Raw genomic sequence first — 24,318 nt, 5'->3', positions numbered from 1 at the left:
ACCCTTGTGGGTCTGCCCACCCATGAGGCAGTGTTGGGGTGTGTGGACATGAGATACAGCTCTTGTGGGTCTGCCCACCCATGAGGCTGTGTTGGGGTTTGTGGACGTGAGATACAGCCCTTGTGGGTCTGCCCACCCATGAGGCAGTGTTGGGGTGTGTGGACGTGAGATACAGCCCTTGTGGGTCTGGCCACCCATGAGGCTGTGTTGGGGTGTGTGGACATAAGATACAGCCCTTGTGGGTCTGCCCACCCATGAGGCAGTGTTGGGGTGTGTGGACGTGAGATACTGCCCTTGTGGGTCTGGCCACCCATGAGGCTGTGTTGGGGTGTGTGGATGTGAGATACAGCCCTTGTGGGTCTGCCCACCCATGAGGCAGTGTTGGGGTGTGTGGACATAAGATACAGCCCTTGTGGGTCTGCCCACCCATGAGGCAGTGTTGGGGTGTGTGGACGTGAGATACTGCCCTTGTGGGTCTGCCCACCCATGAGGCAGTGTTGGGGTGTGTGGACGTGAGATACAGCCCTTGTGGGTCTGGCCACCCATGAGGCAGTGTTGGGGTTTGTGGACGTGAGATACAGCCCTTGTGGGTCTGCCCACCCATGAGGCAGTGTTGGGGTGTGTGGACGTGAGATAAAACCCTTGTGGGTCTGCCCACCCATGAGGCAGTGTTGGGGTGTGTGGACATGAGATACAGCTCTTGTGGGTCTGCCCACCCATGAGGCTGTGTTGGGGTTTGTGGACGTGAGATACAGCCCTTGTGGGTCTGCCCACCCATGAGGCAGTGTTGGGGTGTGTGGACATGAGATACAGCTCTTGTGGGTCTGCCCACCCATGAGGATGTGTTGGGGTGTGTGGACGTGAGATACAGCCCTTGTGGGTCTGCCCACCCATGAGGCTGTGTTGGGGTGTGTGGACGTGAGATACAGCCCTTGTGGGTCTGGCCACCCATGAGGCTGTGTTGGGGTGTGTGGACATAAGATACAGCCCTTGTGGGTCTGCCCACCCATGAGGCAGTGTTGGGGTGTGTGGACGTGAGATACTGCCCTTGTGGGTCTGGCCACCCATGAGGCTGTGTTGGGGTGTGTGGACGTGAGATACTGCCCTTGTGGGTCTGCCCACCCATGAGGCTGTGTTGGGGTGTGTGGACGTGAGATACTGCCCTTGTGGGTCTGGCCACCCATGAGGCAGTGTTGGGGTGTGTGGACGTGAGATACAGCCCTTGTGGGTCTGCCCACCCATGAGGCAGTGTTGGGGTGTGTGGACGTGAGATACAGCCCTTGTGGGTCTGGCCACCCATGAGGCAGTGTTGGGGTTTGTGGACGTGAGATACAGCCCTTGTGGGTCTGCCCACCCATGAGGCAGTGTTGGGGTGTGTGGACATGAGATACAGCTCTTGTGGGTCTGCCCACCCATGAGGCTGTGTTGGGGTTTGTGGACGTGAGATACAGCCCTTGTGGGTCTGCCCACCCATGAGGCTGTGTTGGGGTGTGTGGACATAAGATACAGCCCTTGTGGGTCTGCCCACCCATGAGGCAGTGTTGGGGTGTGTGGACGTGAGATACTGCCCTTGTGGGTCTGGCCACCCATGAGGCTGTGTTGGGGTGTGTGGACGTGAGATACTGCCCTTGTGGGTCTGCCCACCCATGAGGCTGTGTTGGGGTGTGTGGACGTGAGATACAGCCCTTGTGGGTCTGGCCACCCATGAGGCTGTGTTGGGGTGTGTGGACGTGAGATACTGCCCTTGTGGGTCTGCCCACCCATGAGGCTGTGTTGGAGTGTGTGGACGTGAGATACTGCCCTTGTGGGTCTGGCCACCCATGAGGCTGTGTTGGGGTGTGTGGACGTGAGATACTGCCCTTGTGGGTCTGCCCACCCATGAGGCTGTGTTGGGGTGTGTGGACGTGCCCCCTCTTCTCTCTGCGATCTGGCGCCGACACGGTAAATAGCAGCCTCATTATAAGTGGGAGTGATGTGACAGGACTGCTCCTCTCCAGTGCGCAGGCGCGGTGCGGCTCCAGCTGCAGGGGCAGCAGCTCAGTGACTACACATTGATCAGTGAGGGACATGGCAGGAGATGGCGAGGGGACTGAGCAGCCTGCAATCACTGCTCCCGTAAAGGGGACCGGGCCTTGAAGCATAATAACGAGCACCCAGTAACACAGTGTGTCTAATGGTAGTAAGCGGCGCGGAGGACGAGTTCCGTGTGCCGCCGCCGCTGCACAGTGTTCCCGGGACGTGTCACCCGCGCGCCACATACATGTGCTGTCCACACGCCTGCACGGCTCATCATGAACGCTCAGCTGACCATGGACAATATCGGCGACCTGCACGGGGTGAGCCATGATCCGGTATCGGTCGCTGCTGATCTGATGACCGGCAGCCCCCACCACAGAGGACCGGTGGCACACCGCAGCAACCACCTGGCTGCTCATCCCAGATCCATGGGCATGGCTTCCATCCTGGACGGAGGAGAATACCACCACCACCACCACCACAGACCCCCAGACCATGCCTTAACGGGAGCGCTGCACCCCACCATGACCATGGCGTGTGACACCCCACCGGGCATGAGCATGAGCAGCACCTACACCACCCTCACCCCTCTGCAGCCCCTGCCACCCATCTCCACCGTGTCGGACAAGTTCCCCCATCACCACCACCACCACCATCACCCCCACCAGCGGATACCGGGCAATGTCAGCGGCAGCTTCACCCTCATGCGGGATGACCGAGGGCTGACTTCTATGAACAATCTGTACACCCCCTACCACCACAAGGAGGTCACCGGCATGGGGCAAAGCTTGTCTCCCCTCTCCGGCTCTGGGCTGGGGAGCCTCCACAATGCCCAGCAAGGCTTGCCTCACTATGCCCACCCCAGTGCCACCATGCCTACTGAGAAGATGCTCACCCCCAATGGCTTTGAAGCCCATCATCCTGCCATGTTGTCAAGGCATGGAGAACAACATCTCACCCCGCCATCTGCTGGCATGGTGCCTATCAATGGGATCCCTCATCATCACCCTCATGCCCATCTAAACGCCCAGACTCACGGGCAAATCCTGGGCTCCACTAGGGAGCAGAACCCCTCATCTGTGACTGGATCACAAGTCAACAATGGAAGTAATTCAGGGCAAATGGAAGAAATCAATACCAAAGAAGTCGCTCAGAGAATCACCACCGAGCTGAAGCGGTACAGCATCCCCCAGGCGATCTTTGCGCAGAGGGTGCTGTGCCGCTCACAGGGGACCCTCTCAGATCTGCTGAGGAACCCCAAACCTTGGAGCAAACTCAAATCCGGCCGGGAGACCTTTCGTCGGATGTGGAAGTGGCTTCAGGAGCCAGAATTCCAGAGGATGTCAGCTCTGAGGCTAGCAGGTGAGCCCCCTCCCCAGGTGTAGCCCCTCTTCTATTGTGCTCCCTACTTCTCTGCTTTCCTGGACCCTGCCACTTCTCCTGGTAGATGGGTCCTTGCAGTCTCATTCCCCCCGTGTCCTTTGTGACGAGCATTAGATACCATCTGTACCCTTGTGTTCTGGAGAGGGTCATCTCCTGCCACTGTCTCTCCAGCCCCAGCATTCTTCACCACCTCTGGTCTGTCATTGTCACCCTCATCATCTCACCACACTGTCGGTAGAGGGGCTATGCTCTACTATTGACTGGGTCTGACAAGAAGCCAGGTGCACTATTATTTTATAGGGTCATGTGGAAGCAGCAGATAGAAAAGCGAGGAAGACCCCACTCTTGTCTCCCTCCCATTGTCTTTGTCAAACAATTACTATCGTTTGATTGATTCTGCTAGTCGATAAATCAATACTCGGATAGACGTTTACACTCCCTGAGATCAGTGGCAGAACCAGCACTGAGACAGAGGCTGGAATGAAGGGCCGGATGGGGCAGGAGATGTGACTATGTAGGATAGCTGGCATTCTGTGTGTGCGGATGTGAGCTCGGGGCACAGGGCGCTATGCTGGCGGCTGGCAGGGAGATTGCCTTTGTTTCACCACTTATTAGTCCCAGGTCCAGGGTGGGAGATAACAGGCTGGTTCAATTATTATTATTACTCTGCAATATGACCCTTGCAGCATTCTGATGTACTTACTATTATTAGTAGCCTAAATAATACTATACATAGTACGACTATTATTATTGCTGTAATGTCTGTGCAGAATGCCTGAGCCCTGCACACTGCAGATTGGTGCAATAAGTGATTCCTGGAGTTTAATAGAAAGCAGAGTCTTATTTGAGGGATTAATTAACTGGCAGCTCTTCATTAATCCGTCCCGGGAGGATGGCAGGCAGTCAGTGTGAGGTGCTGTCACTGGCAGAGAGCAGTGGGAAGGAGTAGCCCCTGGATCCCACCCGGGGAGGGGATGTGTGCTGCTGCCCCCAGGATTGGGGTCTCTGCCAGGCTCCATGGCTTCTATGATTATACAGCTGCTCAGTATAGATAGATCTGCCCGATATCTGTGCCCCCCGATATCTGTGCCCCCCGATATCTGTGCCCCGAGCTGCAGCCAGCGCAGTCATACACAGAGGTGTGTGCACATCATATTACTGCCATCATCGGGGAAAATGGGATTAAAGCCCTGACCACAGGCGGATCCTGAGGGCAAACAGTAACCGGGAAGCTCCTCGGTGATCCCGGGAAAGCAGCGATTGATAAGGACAAGTCTACTTCGATTTACAGCGTATTTTTACAACAATTTGGTGGAACAGAATCTCCATTTATTTACATGGATCAATAGTGGAAACAAGCGCCTGAATTAGAATGTAGGATCCCCATCTTGGCGCTATCTGGGCATTAATCTGCCAATCTGGAGTGTCTGCTGGAGAGTGCAGCCCTTACTGCATACAAATGCTGCACTCTCCAGGCACACATATACGAAATATAGGGGGACATAGATAGCCATACATATCTGCCTGTCAACAGAATAAATATGCTCCACTTCAGAGTTGGGATATTCTAGTTATATATCTATATCTATATATATGTATAAAAATCCAGAACATTTTTCTTTCTCTTATATATATATATGTTCTGTATATATATTATATATATATATATATATATACATATCTATATATCTATATACGTCTATATATATACATATTTATATTTATCTATATATATGTCTATATATATGCATGCACATAAATATTTATATATATACATGTATATATGTGTGTATTTATATAGATAGCTATATATATATATATATATATATATATATATATATAGCTATTACAGTTATTAGTATTATTAGTTACAATAGCTGTGTGTATGTAATTATACTGTACACATATTGATCTATATTTGGAGATAGAGGCAGAAGAATTGTTGCTGCTGAAAATGATTATTTTTTGTTTCCTTATTTTTGTTTTCATTTATCCATTAAAAAAAAAGTTTCCATGAAAAAAAAAATCCATAATTCAAAACAGTGCTTGTTAGAGGCTTATATATTCTAGAAGACACTAAACCTGTACAACAAAATATAATTATTACATATATATAAACATAAAAGTATGTGAATGATATAAACAAATATTGAGAGCATTAATAACAATTATTATTATCATCTGTAATAGTATTTATTGATTTTTCTCTAATATTTTACATTTGATTTAAATATTTACATCACACTTTTGTAAAACATTAGGGGATTTATTTTTGGTTATTGCTGATCATTTTCGGTTTGAGGTGAAAGAATATTTTGTTGTGTTTTACTATTTTAGTATTTTTAAAAAAAATGTTTAGTAGAGTTTAGCCCTACCTGAAGTGTGAATAAGGAAATATTTTAGAAAAATAATATTTTTAATATATTAGTGAATAACATTTTACCTTTCTGTATATTTAGCAATTATTTTGTACACATTGCACTGTATCCTAAGAGATGACATTTGCCGTTAAGATTCTTTTTTGTGCTTCTGTGACTTGGAAATCTCTACAGATAAATGTATCACTGTGGATAGGCAATGTGCAAGTTTTGAAGAATATGAGTGCATATGTTTTACTTTAGTGGTGTCAACCTGTTCCTGAGAGTAGTATGTCATTTTACATTTGTTTCTGGGCCTCAGTTTAGATTGAAATGATTTTCTGCCATAATAGGCCTCTGTTGGTGTCTAGAGGTTGCCTGTGTTCTCTGATTCAATCCATGTTGTTCCACACACTTGGGGTTTACTCTTATTTTTCACAATGGGCATCAAACATATTCACTTTAGACATTTCCTTTACACTCAATTGGATGTACTTTTGTGGTTTAATGTGGGCCTGTTTCTTTCTAGGACTGGACACACTTGCTGATCAATATAAGTTCATGGTTCCAGGATCGCTGATTATTCAGCCACATTTCACAAATTATTGTACAGTGAAATCCTTTTTTTTATTCTCTCTAGTATTAATTTAGAGTTCACCTATTTAATAAGTGGCTTATATTTAAAGAATTCATTTTTACAGAATAATAATAATAATAATTTTATTTATATGGCGCCAACATATTCTGCAGCGCTTTACAATTATAATAAAATAATTGCCAGAAAAAAATAAGTTATTATTACATTTTAAAATTATTCACACAAAATTTCTAAATTTTACATTAATACTAGAAACTGTAAATGGAAAATTTTAGTGACTAGAGAATGGAATGTTTTATAAATTATTATTATTATTATTTCTATATTTTATTCTTTATCATACCTAGAATTATATTATCTTTAATAGAAAAAGTTTTCATGACCTTCTTCAAAGCGGAAGTGAAACCAGTAATGCAAGTGAGTTGTCTAATGAGGTTTTCTTAAGAAGTCACCGCCACTTTTACTTCCAATCCATTTTTCAGATTAATTGTTTAACAAGTGAGGATTTTGGCAGCCTACAATAATCTGTGAATATTTTATTTTATTTTTTTACTTTTTGGGATCTTTAATAAGTAAACTGGAATATAAAGTAATCACGTTATAACAATTAGGTTCTATATAGTAGGGAGCTGTCATAAAATCTTCATCTCTCGTTAATTAATATATTGTTCTACAGTAGCATAATGAAGAGCAATGGCGTAATTAATTTATTTCTGCCTATACGCCTCCACCTTAAGGGACTGAGTTTGTTGTACACAATCAGATAAGTACTGTTTAGTATCAAAGGGCAGAAGTGCAGCAGCAATCCGAGCAGCCAATCAGACTTCAGCTGAATGAATGACGTTTACTCCAAAGTTTATCTGTATTTTTTAATAATGCATAGCACGCCGTACATAATATACTGAAATGTGGCAACATCAAATTTATTCAAAAGTAGATACTAATATATTCATTATTTTATTCTAGCCTTAATTTACAAATGACTTCTTCCATGTTCTCTTAAGAAATTGGAATAAATTATGATGCATGTCTTTAAGGTAGCCATTCAAATAGATTCCTAGGTACTTTGCTGAGAAAGTATCTGCAGTGTTCTCACTTTAAAGGTACAAATCACTGATGTCCAGTGTATCTTGATCCCTTAGACCAGAAATAAGTAGAATAAGAAATAGAAAAGTTTGATTTATTTGGTCAACTAAGTTTCCAATGAGTTTGTCCTTAGTTTGCCTATATGTCCTGAAGGTTCACCCAAGGCTAGGTCACCCTATTATGATAACTGATTACTCCCAGTTTTCAATTGACATAGCAATATATCTTCTAAGTAAGTAGTAAGCTCTCATGTTCTTCACCTTCCTTTAATGAATTGAATTATATCCCTACAATACAATTACTACTGATCTGATTGGGACAGATGGACCTCAGCCATGACATATGTATTCTGATCATTCCAATCTTTCCAGAGGACTAACACTGAATTCTGTTTGATCTTCCTGTATATTTATTGCCATCACACAGAGGAGCTTCATATAAACATATCAGGTAGTTTTCAATATTACTGGACTGCACCACGCGCAATTAATCAATTAACCAATCTGCCATCTCCAACTCTCACTGACAGCTATGCTACAATGAGGCAAAATATAGGAGACCAAGCATCGAAAACTTCTAGACATTGATCATTACTTGTGTTTCTGGATTGGTTTTAACTTCTTTAAAGCTCTAAAATAACACAAGGAGCAGAAGGAAAGTGGTATATGGTCATCTATAATACATGGCCCCATAATAACTGAGGGTGATGTTATAGTGCAAGTGTTCAGAAACGTGTTATCAAGCTAAAAGCCATAATAAGGAATGTAGTATTTAAGGCTAAGTTCCCACTGTAAATAATTGCTGCCTTTTTGATGCTGCATATTTTCATTGCAGAAAACAAAACGCAGAGTATTACAGTCTCAGCAAAGTGGATGGGATTTATAGGAATCTCATGCTAATGTTTGTTTGTTTGTTTTTAGCTGTGTAAATTGACATGCGGTGTTGTTTTTAAATCCGCAACATACAATTTCTCTTGCAGTAAACAGGCGCTTTATTTGCAAATTTTCCCCATAGACTTGAAAGAGATAAGTAAAATCCTCAGGTAAAAAAACTGATATGCAGTTTTAGTGTATTGCATAGCAGAAAAGCTCTAGAAACCTCATGCAATCCATAAACAACTTTATCAATAAAGTTTTAGCAAGGCTACGTAACAGGAGGTATCCAAAACAAAGCAGTTTTATATAAAATATAACATAAAAAAGAGACAAAAACACCCTGCAAAAATCATCAATAAAAATACATGTCAAAAATGCAACAACATGAAGTAAACAAACTAATGTATTTAATTGGTGCAGAAATACTACAGAAAATCAGCAGTATCTAAAATGCATACTCATCGTGTGAACTTAGCTGTAGATGTGGGGAAAAGGTTTTTAGCTGTAGTTACAACAGAAATCTGACCTCAGTGCTATATTGTAACTCATTTCCCAAAATCCGTAAATATAATATATAGGACTATGGTAAAAAAGAATTACTTATATTTTGAGTACTTTCTGAAACAATTGAATTTGATGTCCACGTGGCCTTGCCACTTCAGTTAAGTCCTGTGTCCTAGCAGTTGGGGCCACTTTGTGTTTGTTTTTAATTTCGGCTTTCATCTTCATGTACTTGTGCATCAGGTGCTGTCCTATCTACAGGACGGTCCCCTTCATATATGGTAACTTAGGCTCTATCTTCTTAACCATGAAGACTTACAACAGTCCCAGCAGGCACATAGCCAGTGCACCTATACATTGCTTGGTGTGAACCGATTGGTCACAACCAATGACTCAAAAGAAAAAGAAGTGCCCCAGCTGTGTGGCTCACCATACCAGGCCTTTTTGTGACTATATGCACTGGCAATTGCCATTATTGACACCTTCGCATTCACAAGACAGTGCTGTTGAATTCAATGGTAACTTCCATTATGTTTCTTAGCTTTCAAAATTGCCAATTCCAGTATTACGATCCTTATTATGATAAGCTTTAAGTGCAACATAACCTTGAAGCTGGCTATAGAGACATCTCACAGTTTTCTGACACGTTACTGTGTCAAATCAAGGCCAGTGGCAAAAAATAATCATATAATCTTGTTGGACAAGTTAGAAAACCCCAGTGTGCAGTAGTGAGCTGTCTATACATACCCAGTGCAGTTCTTTGTTTTCACCTGGTAGATGGTTGCATGGCCAGTAGGAAATGACGTAAAATATTCTCAATTATTCTCAATACTACGTTGGCCAAAACTAATCTTGATCCAGCAAGTTAGAGACTTAATTGGGTAAAACACCAATCCAGCGTAATTTTGTTGTTGCAGCGCTGGAGTGGAGCTACTAACCTAAGTTCAATATACCTAGTATTAGACTCACCAGCCACCATCTTGTTCTGTTATCAGCGCCGCTCCGGTCGATCTCCGGCACTTTGTGACCTGCTGGATGGCTCCAGTGATTGCTGGGCAATCCGGAAGTGACAACTCAGTATAAGTCTATGAGAGCCAGAACGAGGCCAGAACGAGGCCCTCATAGACTTACACTGAGAGCTTGTGACCGTTACCTCTGCCTTCCGGTCAGTCAGAAGTTGTGGTCACAAGATGATGGCACGGGACCGGAACGCCATCGGGAAAAGCTGAAAATGGCATCTGGTAAGTATAATACTAAGGTCAGGGAACTTAGATTAGTAGCACCACTTCAGCACCGAAATAAAAAAAACCTAATGACTAAATTCAGTTTAGAAGGGATGACGACTACAATTTTTATTTTTAACACAAGAAAGTGAGTGTGAAAATATCAGTTATACCAGCTTCAAGTTGTGACTTCTATTTCAGCAGAATATTAAAGTAAAGTGACTCCCATTTCCAATAAAAAAAACCCTATCAAATTTTAAGTGAGAAAAAATGTAAGTAAAATTCTCTGTTAGTATCCTGAGAGTGTGAATGGCCTTCAATAAAATTGGAGCAGTGTGGCAATACAGGTCTCATTGCATTTGGCCCTTCATTCCTGGTACTTACCTATTCTCGTCTGTGCACAAGTTGGCGTTCCTTTTGTTTTCCCTTGTCAGTGACTAGTAAATCTGTGCAAGTCAATACAAATATTGTGTAGAACTTGTATCTCTAAAAGGAAAATATATGTACAATGTTATGCAGTTCAACACCTAAACCAGATAGAAAGCAACAACTGCCTTCTATAAAGTGGATCTGTCACTAAATTTCCCATTGTAATATCAGGATTGTACAGCCCAGCTGTCATGGACTTTTAGGTTACGGCCACACTATCAGGATTTGGTCAGTATTTCACATCAGTATTTGTAGCCAAAACCAGGAGTGGAAATACTGACCAAATACTGAGAGTGTGACCGTAGCCTTAAAGTAAGTACACCAGTCTCATTAGGTATAAGGTATCTAATTTATGTCATTTGTGATGTGAAATTTAATGACAGAGCCACCTAACATTGTTTGCTTCATGCTGTAGAACCTGTGCTGTACAGTCTATGTCGGGGGTCTTTTAACAAATTACTTTGACTACAGTTATGAACTCAGGTAAAAGCCGATTACATTACGCAAAAGAATTATGTGAATGTGTGAAATCTTCCCTGCTTGGAATAATACTCCCACAAAGGGAAGGCTGACTCCACATATATCCGTTGTGTCCGACTAGTTTCTTTCAATTCGAGCTGGACACATCTGATGAAAAAGTTGTACACTTTGGACACTGGTCCAGTGTTCATGGCCGGAAACAGAAATGTGGCACACAACATTTTTTGATCCAGTTCTAGGACCATATAACAGAAATAATCTATTGTGAAACTCCTAAAACAGAGGAAAAAAACATCAGAAGATCTTTTTGGAACAAGACCTAATTGAGAAATAGTGTGCAATAGCAGATAGTGACTCCCGTGACGTCATGTGACTGTTGAAAATGACATCACATGGTTGCACCAAAGTTGCTGTATGTCTATAAAGCACCACTCCAGTGGGTTATGTATTATTTCCTTATCTATTAGCTATCAGTAATGTATGTACAGTGTGTGCATTAAAATACTTACCAGTCGTTGTCTTCTGCTGTTTCCAGCAGTGATCCGGTCTCTCTCCTGTATCATGTGACCACAGCTCTTTCTTGGAGCGTTCACACAGCCTTCCACTATTTAGGTTCATCCTGTAAGTTTATGAGATCCTCATTTTGCCTACGAGATGCTTACCCTGAGAAAGTGACTTTCGGTCCACATGGAAACACTCTGTGAGCCGACTGGTCACAAGTATAGTCCGGTGGTGCAGGAGAGGACGGGAGCAGCACTGAAAACAGCAGAAGATGGCAATAAGCAATAATGCACACACTGAGCATACATCACTGATAACCAATGGATAAGTTGATAAAAAAGAAAACCTGGAGTGGTACTCTAAGTTGCAGACACATTCAGTGCAGGTCTATTGCTTCCTTTCACATGCACAAGTTGAGCCATTCTTACATGGAATATCATTGGAGAATTAAACAATATTTGGGGTCCTGGGGAAGCTGGGAAGCAGTTATACCAAGAAGCAATGGCCAACTTTGATGTCATCATTTAGTATTTACTCCCTATGTAGGAGGCAAAGACCGTTTGGAGACGAGACAACTAATGTTCTTTCCGACTACATTTTTATTTTAAGAAGAAACCCTCTTTAATATTAGGGAATTTGTATGAAATCTGTATCCACTCGGAATATGAAAGGTCACTTATCACTGTAAGCTTCATCTTCTGTCATCAGAACTTGACTTCTTAATATAATGAGTCATGCATATGAGATGACATTGAAGAGCACCTCAATGAGATCATTAGCTAATATCCCGAGCATCAGATTATCTCATCGCCATTTATACTATTCTATCCATTTACCAGGCATCCTGCGTTGTCTCCGTGTATATACTGGCATCTGATCATTTCCGATTACTCACAGTATAGTTCACAAGTTCAAATGGACAATGCAATGTATTATCAGCATGAAGGTCATTGTTTTAAGGATTGTTAAATTATTATGGGATTATCATTCCAATTTAAATGACAATAATTGTTGAGATAACTTTCAGAAATCTCTCAGCGACACCATTACTACTGGAAAAATTCTCATGATAAAACTGTTACAACAAAGCAAAACAATAGCAAACCTGATGATCTTCAGGTTATTACTTTACATTATATCACACATATAATTTTGGAAGAGGTTTTACACTTTAACAAAATTGGTCCCTAAATGCTTTCATGCATCTAAGATAACAAACACAGCGGGTACTTACCATCCATGGATCCATCACTGGCTCTGATCATCGTGTCTTGGCTGTATCTGTGACATCACAACTACAGCACACATCACCACTGCAGCCAATCGCTGAGCTAAGTGGCACTTCCCATGTAGATGGCACGAGCTTCTGAGCTCAGTGATTGGCTGCAGTGGTGATATGCGCTGTAGATGTGACATCACAACAGCAGTCTATAAGCAAAAAGTAAAAAGTCGGCACTAAACCCATGGAGCGAGAGTACCTGTCCTGTTTGTTATTTTACATCTATGAAAGGCTCTGGGGACCAGCAATGATAGGGTGTAAAGCCTATGATAATCTGGTAATCTACCATAAACTGGCAAATTATGTTAGCAACCTATTTAAATAACTGTAGCTTATACTACATGACTATAAGTATGTGGATACCATTTGTAATGACTGGGCTTGTACTATTACACACCCTGGTAAGTAGGTAACATCATGCCATCGCAATAGATACAAATATAATGAATGAGTTAGGCTGGTTTCACACTTGCGTTTTGATCTGCAGCGTTTGTAAAAAAAACGCAGGTGGTGAAAAAACGCATGTAAACGCGTACAAACGCTGCGTTTTTTAGACGCATGCGTTTTCACATGCGTTTTAAAAAACGCAGCGTTTGACCGCGTTTAAGTAACTAATGCTTCTACTTTGGACCATCGTCAACTTAGACTCTTTCGCTTTACTACCTGTAACGTTCTGTTCTTGCACTGAGCCTTGTATTCCAGCCAGTGCTTAGAAAGGACCTCACAGCTCATGTGCCACTGGTTTTAATGCTGTACCAGCCTGAGAAAGCTCAATGACCTCTTGGACATTCACCAACAGTGAGAGCTCAGAAAACTACAGTACTCGTATAGATAGAAGGTAAGATGATAGCATTATTGATAGGTCAGACTATAACATTTAATTTTTTCCAAATATGAAGAGAGTGGCCAACGCTTCAATCCGTCCGAACCTTGACATAAACTTCTGTGATGAGAAGCAGTGTGCAGGATGAAGGTTGATATCACTACTACTCCTCATCACCATGTCCAAGGTGTGGATGGATCAAACTTGTTACTTTAGCCACCTTCGTGATACAAAGAATGACTTAAAGGGGCTGTACATTGATGGGCAACGTATTCTTAATCGCTCACTGCCCATCATAAAGTAAAAATGTTTCATAATTTCCTACTGGATCAGGGGCATTCCAAAATGTTGGCACTACAATTCCTGGCAGTAATATGACATTTTTATGCAGCCAATCAGCAGTCACTGATCGATTGCAGCCCTGCAATATTTCATCAATGCGAAAGTATATTGTGCAGAATAGTGGAGGATGCAGCCAATCAGGAATTGCTGATTAGCTGCAGCGGTCATGTGACATAACAATGTCAAGTGACCACCAGGAATTGTACCTCCAAAATGGTTGGAATGGTTCCGCTCTATATTGTAAGTGTCAAGCTTTTACATTTTATGATGGAAACTAGTGTGATTAAAATGGGTTGTCAAATAGTGGATAACCCCTTTTGATGTCATAGACTGACCTATCAATAAAGGTATCATCTTCACTGCAAATTAAGTGCTGCAACGCTCTGTATTCTTTGATTTGGATCTACATACAACCAATCAAACGTCAAGAGTGCTGATTATGTTCCTACTGAGAGGGAGTGACATCTTCCAATAGGTATGGCGGAACCAGAGAGATCTAACTGATCGGATGCCAAGATGCCAGTGCAAAAAATCATGGGGATTGTAACAGGGAGGCGAGGTAACTGATGTGGACAGGAGTGCCTAGGGAATCAAAAATGCATGGTGGTGGATTTGGATGAATCAAGGGGAGCAACTAATTAATGGATAAGGCATTTGGGGGTCTTAAACAGCTAAGCAGACCTTTTTAAGTTTTCGTACAGGGACATCTAAATCTGCAGAGAGAATAAAACATTTCATATAGCAATGTTTCCACACCCCCTGCACATTTCTAGTACCATAAGAATAGTTTTTAGGTTTGGTATGGCCTGCAGAGAGCAGAATAGCGAATATTATGAATAATTATGAATATTATGAATAATATGTAATAATTACGAATATTACTAATTATTTGTAATACCAATTACAAACTAGTCTTCATCATTGAAGCCTCCAAGGGCACTAATAACCTTGAGACTGGACAGACATCTTTTTAAGAAAAATGGTTATTTTAAAATGAAGAAAGTTTAACAAACAACATTTCTGTGTGTCCACATACTTTGGGCCATTAAGTGCATAGTCAAATGTCATTTTAGAAATAAAATAGATGAAAGGGTTAGAATAAAGTTTATAGTTGTGATGGCGACCATACAAAACACACTGCAGTTACCATATCCAAATATCTATTATGACATAAGCACATTTGCTGACATATGTATTTATCAGCTATATACAGTGGGTACGGAAAGTATTCAGACCCCTTTACATTTTTCACTCTTTGTTTCATTGCAGCCATTTGATAAACTCAAAAAAGTTCATTTTTTCTCATTAATGTACACTCTGCACCCCATCTTGACTGGAAAAAAACAGAAATGTAGAAATGTATGCAAATTTAAAAAAAAGAAAAACTGAAATATCACATGGTCATAAGTATTCAGACCCTTTGCTCAGACACTCATATTTAAGTCACATGCTTTCCATTTCCTTATGATCCTCCTTGAGATGGCTCTACTCCTTCATTGGAATCCAGCTGTGTTTAATTAAACTGATAGGACTTGATTTGGAAAGGCACACCTGTGTATATAAGACCTCACAGCTCACAGTGCATGTCAGACCAAATGAGAATCATGAGGTCAAAGGAACTGGCCAAGGAGCTCAGAGACAGAATTGTGGCAAGGCACAGATCTGGTCAAGGTTACAAAAGAATTTCTGCAGTACTCAAGGTTCCTAAGAGCAGAGTGGCCTCCATAATCCTTAAATGGAAGAAGTTTGGGACCACCAGAAGTCTTCCTAGACCTGGCCGTGCAGCCAAACTGAGCAATCGTGGGAGAAGAGCCTTGGTGAGAGAGATAAAGAAGAACCCCAAGATCAATGTGGCTGAGCTCCAGAGATGCAGTAGATGGGAGAAAGTTCCACAAAGTCAACTATCACTGAAGTCCTTCACCAGTTGGGCCTTTATGGCAGAGTTGCCCTATGGAAGCCTCTCCTCAGTGCAAGACATATGAAAGCCTGCATAGAGTTTGCTAAAAAACACATGAAGGACTCCCAGATTATGAGAAATAAGATTCTCTGGTCTGATGAGACAAAGATAGACCTTTTTGGTGATAATTCTAAGTGGTATGTGTGGAGAAAACCATGCACTGCTCATCACCTGCCCAATACAATCCCAACAGTGAAACATGGTAGTGGCAGCATCTTGCTATGGGGATGTTTTTCAACTGCATGGACAGGATGACTGGTTGTCATTGAAGGAGACATGTATACGGACAAGTACAGAGATATCCTGGATGAAAACCTCTTCCAGAATGCTCTGGACCTCAGACTTGGCCGAAGGTTCACCTTCCAACAAGACAATAACCCTAAGCACACAGCTAAAATAACAAAGTAGTGGAACACCTCTGTGACCATTCCTGACTGGCCCAGCCAGAGCCCTGATCTAAACACAACTGAGCATCTCTGGAGACACCTGAAAATGGCTGTCCACCAACGTTCACCATCCAACCTGACAGAACTGGAGAGGATTTGCAAGGAATAATGGCAGAGGATCCCCAAATGGTGGGGAAAAACTTATTGCATCATTCCCAAGAAGAATCATGGCTGTACTAGCTCAAAAGGGGTGCTTCTACTCAATACTGAGCAAAGGGTCTGAATACTTATGACCATGTGATATTTCAGTTTTTCTTTTTTAATACATTTGCAAAAATTACTAAATTTGTTTTTTTTCATTCAAGATGGGGTGCAGAGTGTACATTAATGAGAAAAAAATGAACTTTTTTGAATTTACCAAATGGCTGCAATGAAACAAAGAGTAAAAAAATTAAAGGGGTCTGAATACTTTCCGTACCCACTGTACATATACAGAGCAGAATTAAGTCTCAGAATAATATTATACAACATTTGACTTTTTATTAATTTATCATAATTTATTCCTGTAAATTGCTTTACTACCCAATGTCTACTGAGAGTAGTCTTTATTCCGCAAAGCACAATTGGCTATCATATGTGTAATCTAAAGCAGGATTTCGTATCGAAATAAGACATTCTAGTGGAATCACATTTGTCAGTAGCAACATGGCATCAAGATGACATCACACGTGGTGTGAACTCTGCCCTTATGATTAATAAGTGTGTGCAGATATCGCAATGAGTGACCCCTCGGAGGGTCACTGAACTATATCTGGTCATTAGCTCACTTTCAGTACTATGACTATACAACTCTATGTGACATTAGAGTTTCTATGTTAATGAATAAACTAAGTGAATAGTGAGCTATTGTCTTTACAACATGAGAACTAACTTAATCAACCCAGCACAGATAAGAGATGGCAGAGTTTTCCTTTTGTAAATAATGAGTAAAATATCAGTAGGATTAAAATAACATCATATCCACTGTCCTCTGGTGTCAGGTGCTCTGCTAGAATATACACTGAAATTAAAAAAAATAATTTAAATGTCTGAAAAAAATCCTGAAAATTTGCCTTTAGCTCATAAAGAGGAGCGTTAGTCCGAGGTTACATTTTGACTTGCCAATCTGTGATTGTTAAACATCCGCCAATCGGCTACATAGACATGCTAACTTGTAGTTGTTTAATAGCCTGCTTACACAAGCCAACCACACATGCATGTGCACAGATGGATCAGTAATACAATCACTCTGTGCCCGTAGAACATCATTGCTCTCGGCAGCACATGTGCTGCCGAAAACAATGATTTTTCCTCAGGCTTAAAAATCATTTCATCTGACGACCATTTTGCTGATTCATTGGGTGATTGGCAGCCTGTCTCCACTGGCCAATTATTGGATACTCTTAATTCCCAATAACAGACCAGAGATGTATACATAGGCCGTCTGACACTGACCAATCCGTGCTGCCACTGTGAGACCGAAACAACAAAAATGGTAACACAGGTGGTCAATTTATTAACAGAGGTAAATGACAACACAGTTTTAAGAAAAGTTTCAGATTCATTATTTTATGTATTTGTTTTACTCACTTACCATATATAGTACCGTCATAGTCCACAGCACTGTACTGTACGGGCATCACCATCATCACTGGGGCTCACAGTCTAAATTCCCTATCAGTATGTCTTCAGAGTCAAGGAAGAAACTTTAGGAGAACATACAAATTCCTTTGAAACTCCATGATAGTATTGGGAATGCTAGTATTTACCAAATTTAGTTCTTCGCACATAGTTTTTTGCTGACTTGTAAAATTGCCATGATTTACTACAATAGTTTTGCGGGTTTTTTTTCACAAACATATGCATTTACCAATTTTACACATTAAAAAAGATAACATACAGAAAAAAAAGCAAGGGAATGAAAAAAAACCCCCACAAAACATATAGTGTGTAGTTTATTGATTATTCTCCTAGTAACGCATTGTCAATATCTGGCACTGTGAGTTTTATTGCAGGAACTCTAGAGAAATTTTTGGAAACAACATTGGGACACTTTTACAAAACTTGTGTGAGAGCGTCTTAAAATGTACAGTAGCTTATCTCAAGAGAGAAAAAGGGATCATCTACTGAAATTCTGTAGGCCGGGTTCTGTTATCCCCAACATCATCTGTCAGTGGAGAGGGAGGAGGCCCCATACACATAGACTGTTTATGCTGGGGAAGCGTGGAATCAACAATATGAAGAGATGTGCATGTAGGTTTAGAGGTGTCATAGATGCAAAAGCATATACTAGGATAATTCATTTTTATATCAGTCACTCTAAGTTACATTGATCTGCAGCACGGCGGCTCAGTGGTTAGCACTGTTGCTTTGCAGCGTTGGGGTCCTGTGTTCAAATCCCACCAAGGACAACATCTGCAAGGAGTTTGTATGTTCTCCCCACTTTTCTGTGGGTTTCTTCTAGGCTCTCTGGTTTCTTCCCAAACTCCAAAGACATACTGAGAGGGCATATAGATTGTGAGCCCCAATGGGGACAGTGACGATAATGTCTGTAAAGCGCTGCAGAATTATAGGCGCTATATAAGGGAGTTGAATACTTATACCTTTTTTCTGTATGCATAGAGGAAAAGTCAACCATTTTGAAACCACTACTGTTTATCTGCATACAAGCTTTGCCCTAATCCCTGTATGAAGGAATTTCAGAAAGATTTTAAAAAGTAGTAGCTACTTTTTTGCTCAATAGATAAACATGGACATTGCTTGGAAATTCTTTGCTAGTCGATTATTAGGGTTTGAAAAAAGTCTCATTGCGAAGACTGGTGTAGCTGTATCCTAAAGGTTGTCTGGTTTAGAAAACCCATTTTATTTACTGACTTGAGAAATTCTAAGCTCATCGAGAAGAGGAAGTTCTTGTTGACAATCTTCACTGATTAGCCAGAAAAGACTTTGGAGGACCTAACGTATTCATACATTAAAGGGACACCCACTATTGTTAATGAAAATTATGGAATGCTTAATTTTTCCTATGGTGACATTGCCAGGGAATTGCTCACATAAAAAGTTTGTAGATCACAGCCGGGGAGGTCCAGAACGACATCTAGTGATCATCTTATGTTAAACTCACATGGGCAGATTTTTGTCCATAGGAGAGCCTCTCGAGAATATTAGTAGGTGATTGATGCTCATTTAAGAGACATTTTACGTGGGCCCGATGCAAACTGTATGATCGTGTCTCCATCCAGTATGCGTATTGTTGGCACACCATCGTTGTTTTCAAATGGACATGTGCTACCAACAACAATGACTTTTAGAAAGTTACAAAGAACGCCATGTGAGTCTGAAACGCGTTGCTGCTATGCTGTCTATCTACTAGCATTTTTCATGTGTTTATACATTCTCCAATAAATCTTACAAAATCGCTGGAAGCTGGGTCAAATCTTTTTTTTTCTCTACAATGACTTTTAGGCCCATCAAAAATGATCCAACCAGCACACAACTGAGCTTTTTGCTTGTTCACAAGTGGCTTTTAGCCTGTTTACACAGACTAATAATCAAGAAGGGGCATTTTTAAGAATGATTGTTATTGTTAGGCCAAATATCAGATCATGTAAGGGGGATTTTACTGTCAAGCATGCTTGGACTGGTCCATAGGGGAACAGAGGAATCCCCCGGTGGGCCCCTGTGTAGATCTGGGCCCCCAACCTCACTGTATGGGCAGTATTTGGCATAATTCACTTGATTCACTGTGTACGGAAAAAAAAGCAGCATGTCATCATTCATTAACCAAACTACCCAGTTTATTATTATATACAGATATAGGTAGATTTGTGAATGAGGGTAGTGTAATATTTGTATGCAGGTGAAAAGTGGGCCCTCAAAGTCATTGTTACTGGTGGGCCCTTGGCACCCCAGTCCGACACTGTGGTCAAGGGAGCCTTCCAATAAAAAGCACTTGTTCACATTGGACAACCCATTTCAATGCTACCCTTCCATCTTGAATTTGTGCCTCAGATGGGTTCCTAGTCGATGTTCTGTGATATTTGTGCAATTATTCTTTACAAACTTTAAACAGTGATGCTTTCAACAGGGACACAAGTGTGACAGCTTCTAACGAGTGTCTATATGTTGTAACTATCCTACAATACGTAACTATTTGATGGATATATGTATGCGACATGAATACAAATACAGGAAGAATTCATTGTAATAGGAACTGCCTCCATCTGACTCACACATACTGTACAGAAAAGATGATGACCCAGGACACAGACCACATTAGTCCATAATGAGCGCAATATGCTTTATAAATACATGCAAATGCATTCATTGGTTCCAGCTTCTATGAAATGTAAGTGTTTAATATTTTTGTTAAGTTCAATAAAATACATAATCATTTCCAGGACTTGACTCATATTTGGGGCATTTTTGATGCTTTGTGTTTTTGCTATGCTAAAACACAGCGCCTTACAGATCCAGCCAAGTGGATAGGATTTATAGAAATCACGTGCCCATGGTTTTTTTTTTATGCAGCATAAACTGATCTGTGGTGCGTTTTTAAAATCCGCACATAGACTCGAATGAGATGAGGAAAATCCACAGATAAATAATGCATATTCATTTTTAGTGCATTTCCACAGCAGAAACGCACTAAAAACACATATAATCCACACATGACTTATCAATAATATGTTATCAAAGCCAAAAACTAGGAGGTACAAAATCCTAGCGGTGATAATGAAAACATTACATACCAATGGAAGATTAAAATCACATCTGCAAAAAATGTGATAAAAATGAGTGATGAGCAAATGTGCTTGGATAAGGTGTTATCAGAAAATGCTCGGCTGCTAACTGAGTGATTCGGTGTGCCCATATAATATGTTTGAGTCCCGACGCCTGCATATCTCATGGCTGTTCAACAGCCGCAACACTTACAGGGATTACATGTTTGTTAGGCAAGCCCTGCATGTGTTACCGCTGTCGAACAGCCGCGAGACAGGCAGGCGCGGGGACTCGAGCATATTATTCGAGCACGCCAAAGTCACTTGGTTAGCACCCGAGCATTCTCTGATAACACCTTATCCGAGCACGTTTGCTCATCACTAGTAAAAACGCATGCAAAAAAGTGAACGAAAAAAGCAGCGACAAAACAAAAGTAACCTAAGTTAGCTAATTGGTGCAGAAAATCTGCAACATCCAAAACTCCTCATGAGAACTTAGCCTAAAGAGGTTGCTTCAGAAGCACATTGCTCTCTAGCCTCTCAGCTTCATGGAGGCACGGGGTGGTGCACTTCTGAAGACTGACAGTTCAGACCGGCAGTGTGACCACGAGACCACTCCCAGGACGTCTGGAGATTCTACAGTATAGCATACGGAACCTAGTATTCCTTAGCTAGATAATCGGAAACCCTGAGACTGTAGCGAGACTTAGGTAGCGAGCTTTATTCAATAATATTTAAATACTCTCTTCTTGAGAATGGAAAGATATTTATAAGGATAAGTTAATTGTCTTTACAAGCACGTTGCAATTTTACTCAGCTAAGATCTTGAGAGAACCCATTTACGCTTTCTGATTTGAGAAGAATCATTTCTCTGCTTATTCTCTGTGGCATTCAGACAAAGACAGAATGACCTGTCATTAAATACTTCTGAAATCAAGGTCAAAACTTTAAGTGAAGCTGCACATTCTTGTCAATGGCACAAGTGAATACAATGAGACGACTGCATTATTGCATGATTCTCATTGGGGATTTCCTGTTACTTAAATCACTTCTATTAGTAAATGGAGAAATGTCGGTAATATAAGTATATGATGGGATTGCGATCTAATGGGAAACTCTGCAAAGGATAGCGGGATAATATAAGTGCTATATGCTGCAGCGCTAGAGAGATCTTATCATATGGCTACCGACCAACAAAATGCCAAGAAATGGGTGTACATTGCAATTATTTCTTAACCCCTTCACCCCCGGAGCTTTTTCCGTTTTTCCGTTTTCGTTTTTCGCTCCCCTCCTTCCCAGAGCCATAACTTTTTTATTTTTCTGTCAATTTGGCCATGTGAGGGCTTATTTTTTGCGGGACGAGTTGTACTTTTGAACGACATCATTGGTTTTAACATGTCGTGTACTAGAAAACGGGAAAAAAATTCCAAGTGCAGTGAAATTGCAAAAAAAGTGCAATCCCACACTTGTTTTTTGCTTGCCTATTTTGCTAGGTTCACTAAATGCTAAAACTGACCTGCCATTATGATTCTCCAGGTCAGTACGAGTTCATAGACACCTAACATGACTAGGTTCTTTTTTACCTAAGTGGTGAAAAAAAATTCCAAACTTTGCAAAAAAATAAATAAATAAAATTGCGCCATTTTCCGATACCCGTAGCGTCTCCATTTTTCGTGATCTGGGGTCGGGTGAGGGCTTATTTTTTGCGTGCCGAGCTGGCATTTTTAATGATAGCATTTCGGTGCAGATACGTTCTTTTGATCGCCCGTTATTGCATTTTAATGCAATGTCGTGGCGACCAAAAAAACGTAAATCTGGCGTTTCGATTTTTTTTTTCATTACGCCGTTTAGCGATCAGGTTAATGCTTTTTTTTTATTGATAGATCGGGCGATTCTGAACACGGTGATACCAAATATGTGTAGGTTGGGCTTTTTTTTTATTGATTTATTTTGATTGGGGCGAAAGGGGGGTGATTTAAACTTTTATATTTTTTTTATTTTTTTCACATTTTTTTTTACTTTTTTTTTTAACTTTTACCATGCTTCTATAGCCTCCAAGGGAGGCTAGAAGCAGGCACAGCCCGATCGGCTCTGCTACATAACAGCGATCATCAGATCGCTGTTATGTAGCTAAAATGCAGGTGTGCTGTGAGCGCCGACCACAGGGGGGCGCTCACAGCCACTGGCGATCAGTAACCATAGAGGTCTCAAGGACCTCTATGGTTACAATGTACAAGCATCGCCGACCTCCGATCATGTGACGGGGGTCGGCGATGCGCTCATATCCGGCCGCACGGCCGGATGCGGTAGTTAAATGCCGCTGTCTGAGTTTGACAGCGGCATTTAACTAGTTAATAGCGGCGGGTGATCGCGATTTCACCCGCCGCTATTGCGCGCACATGTCAGCTGTAAAAAACAGCTGACATGTCGCGACTTTGATGTGCGCTCACCGCCGGAGCGCACATCAAAGCGGGGGTCCCGACATGTGACGTACTATTACGTCACATGTCGGGAAGGGGTTAAAGATGGTGGACATAATGTAACATATGTTGGATACTGGATGGGACAAAATTGGATTGTTTTTTTAGAGAAATCAAAAGAAAAATAACAATGTGACAGCGACAACAAGAACTCTGTGACGATGTCATAAAGTTGTATTGCATATGATACCATATAAAATTACTGCCTCCCTTTAGCTGCTGTATGGAGATAGCTTGTGCACACGACCAGTTATATCGGGCGAGTGCTATGTATGGTTTTCCCGGAAGACACTCATACCCATGATATTCTATAGGGCTGTGCACATTTTTTTCCCTGGGCCGAGTGGTCTGAGGTAAAAAATCGGTAACAAGTCTGATTTCGATCCAAGCGTTGGATCAAAATCGGCAATGCAAGTCTATGCGTGCATTAAAAACATCAGACCTCACTTGGATGACATCCGAGTGCAGTCCGATTTTCACGGACTGACAGAATGATGAGGGCGGAGAAACTTTTTTTGTCTCTCTGCCTTTGAGAAAAAGTGATGCCTCTCCGATCAAACTCTGATCTGATCACAATAATTGGACAGTTTTTCTTGGATGGAGAGAAAACTGTTGTGTGCAATTACCCTTACCATGAATTGCAGACTACCAAAAGACTCTACTAAAGGCATAGAACTGCCTATGTGCTGAAATGAAAACCGCAGAACAAATTAATATTACTGAACATGAATTGTTTTATATTATTAACTAGTTGGCCCATGCAATATTTTCGCACATTGGTTGTCGGGGGTGCAGGCAATTTCAGGAAAACCAAGCTGGTCAAATGGAAATGTATTTAATGA

At 41.6% G+C, this 24,318-nt stretch overlaps 1 protein-coding gene and 1 long non-coding RNA gene across 3 annotated transcripts in view; one reads left to right on the top strand and one right to left on the bottom strand.

Annotated features, from left to right (window-relative positions):
* The first annotated feature begins 2,048 nt into the window (after positions 1-2,048).
* The window catches only part of ONECUT1 (one cut homeobox 1), a 60,082-nt gene continuing 37,812 nt past the window's right edge, over positions 2,049-24,318 (top strand). For both annotated transcript variants that reach the window (XM_077263768.1, XM_077263767.1), the window contains exon 1: positions 2,049-3,378. In XM_077263768.1, coding sequence (XP_077119883.1) covers positions 2,292-3,378 — 1,087 coding nt within the window. In that variant the 5' untranslated portion in view covers positions 2,049-2,291. The remainder of the gene's footprint in view (positions 3,379-24,318) is intronic.
* On the bottom strand, positions 10,393-12,745 carry LOC143775530 (uncharacterized). Its single transcript, XR_013215659.1, has 3 exons — positions 12,684-12,745; positions 11,611-11,704; positions 10,393-10,525 (listed from the first exon to the last, which is right to left on the bottom strand). It is a non-coding gene; the product is annotated as an uncharacterized LOC143775530 (long non-coding RNA).

This window comes from Ranitomeya variabilis, chromosome 5, assembly GCF_051348905.1.
Source record: "Ranitomeya variabilis isolate aRanVar5 chromosome 5, aRanVar5.hap1, whole genome shotgun sequence".
NCBI lineage: Eukaryota > Metazoa > Chordata > Amphibia > Anura > Dendrobatidae > Ranitomeya > Ranitomeya variabilis.
This window is presented reverse-complemented; position numbering and strand designations above follow the sequence as displayed.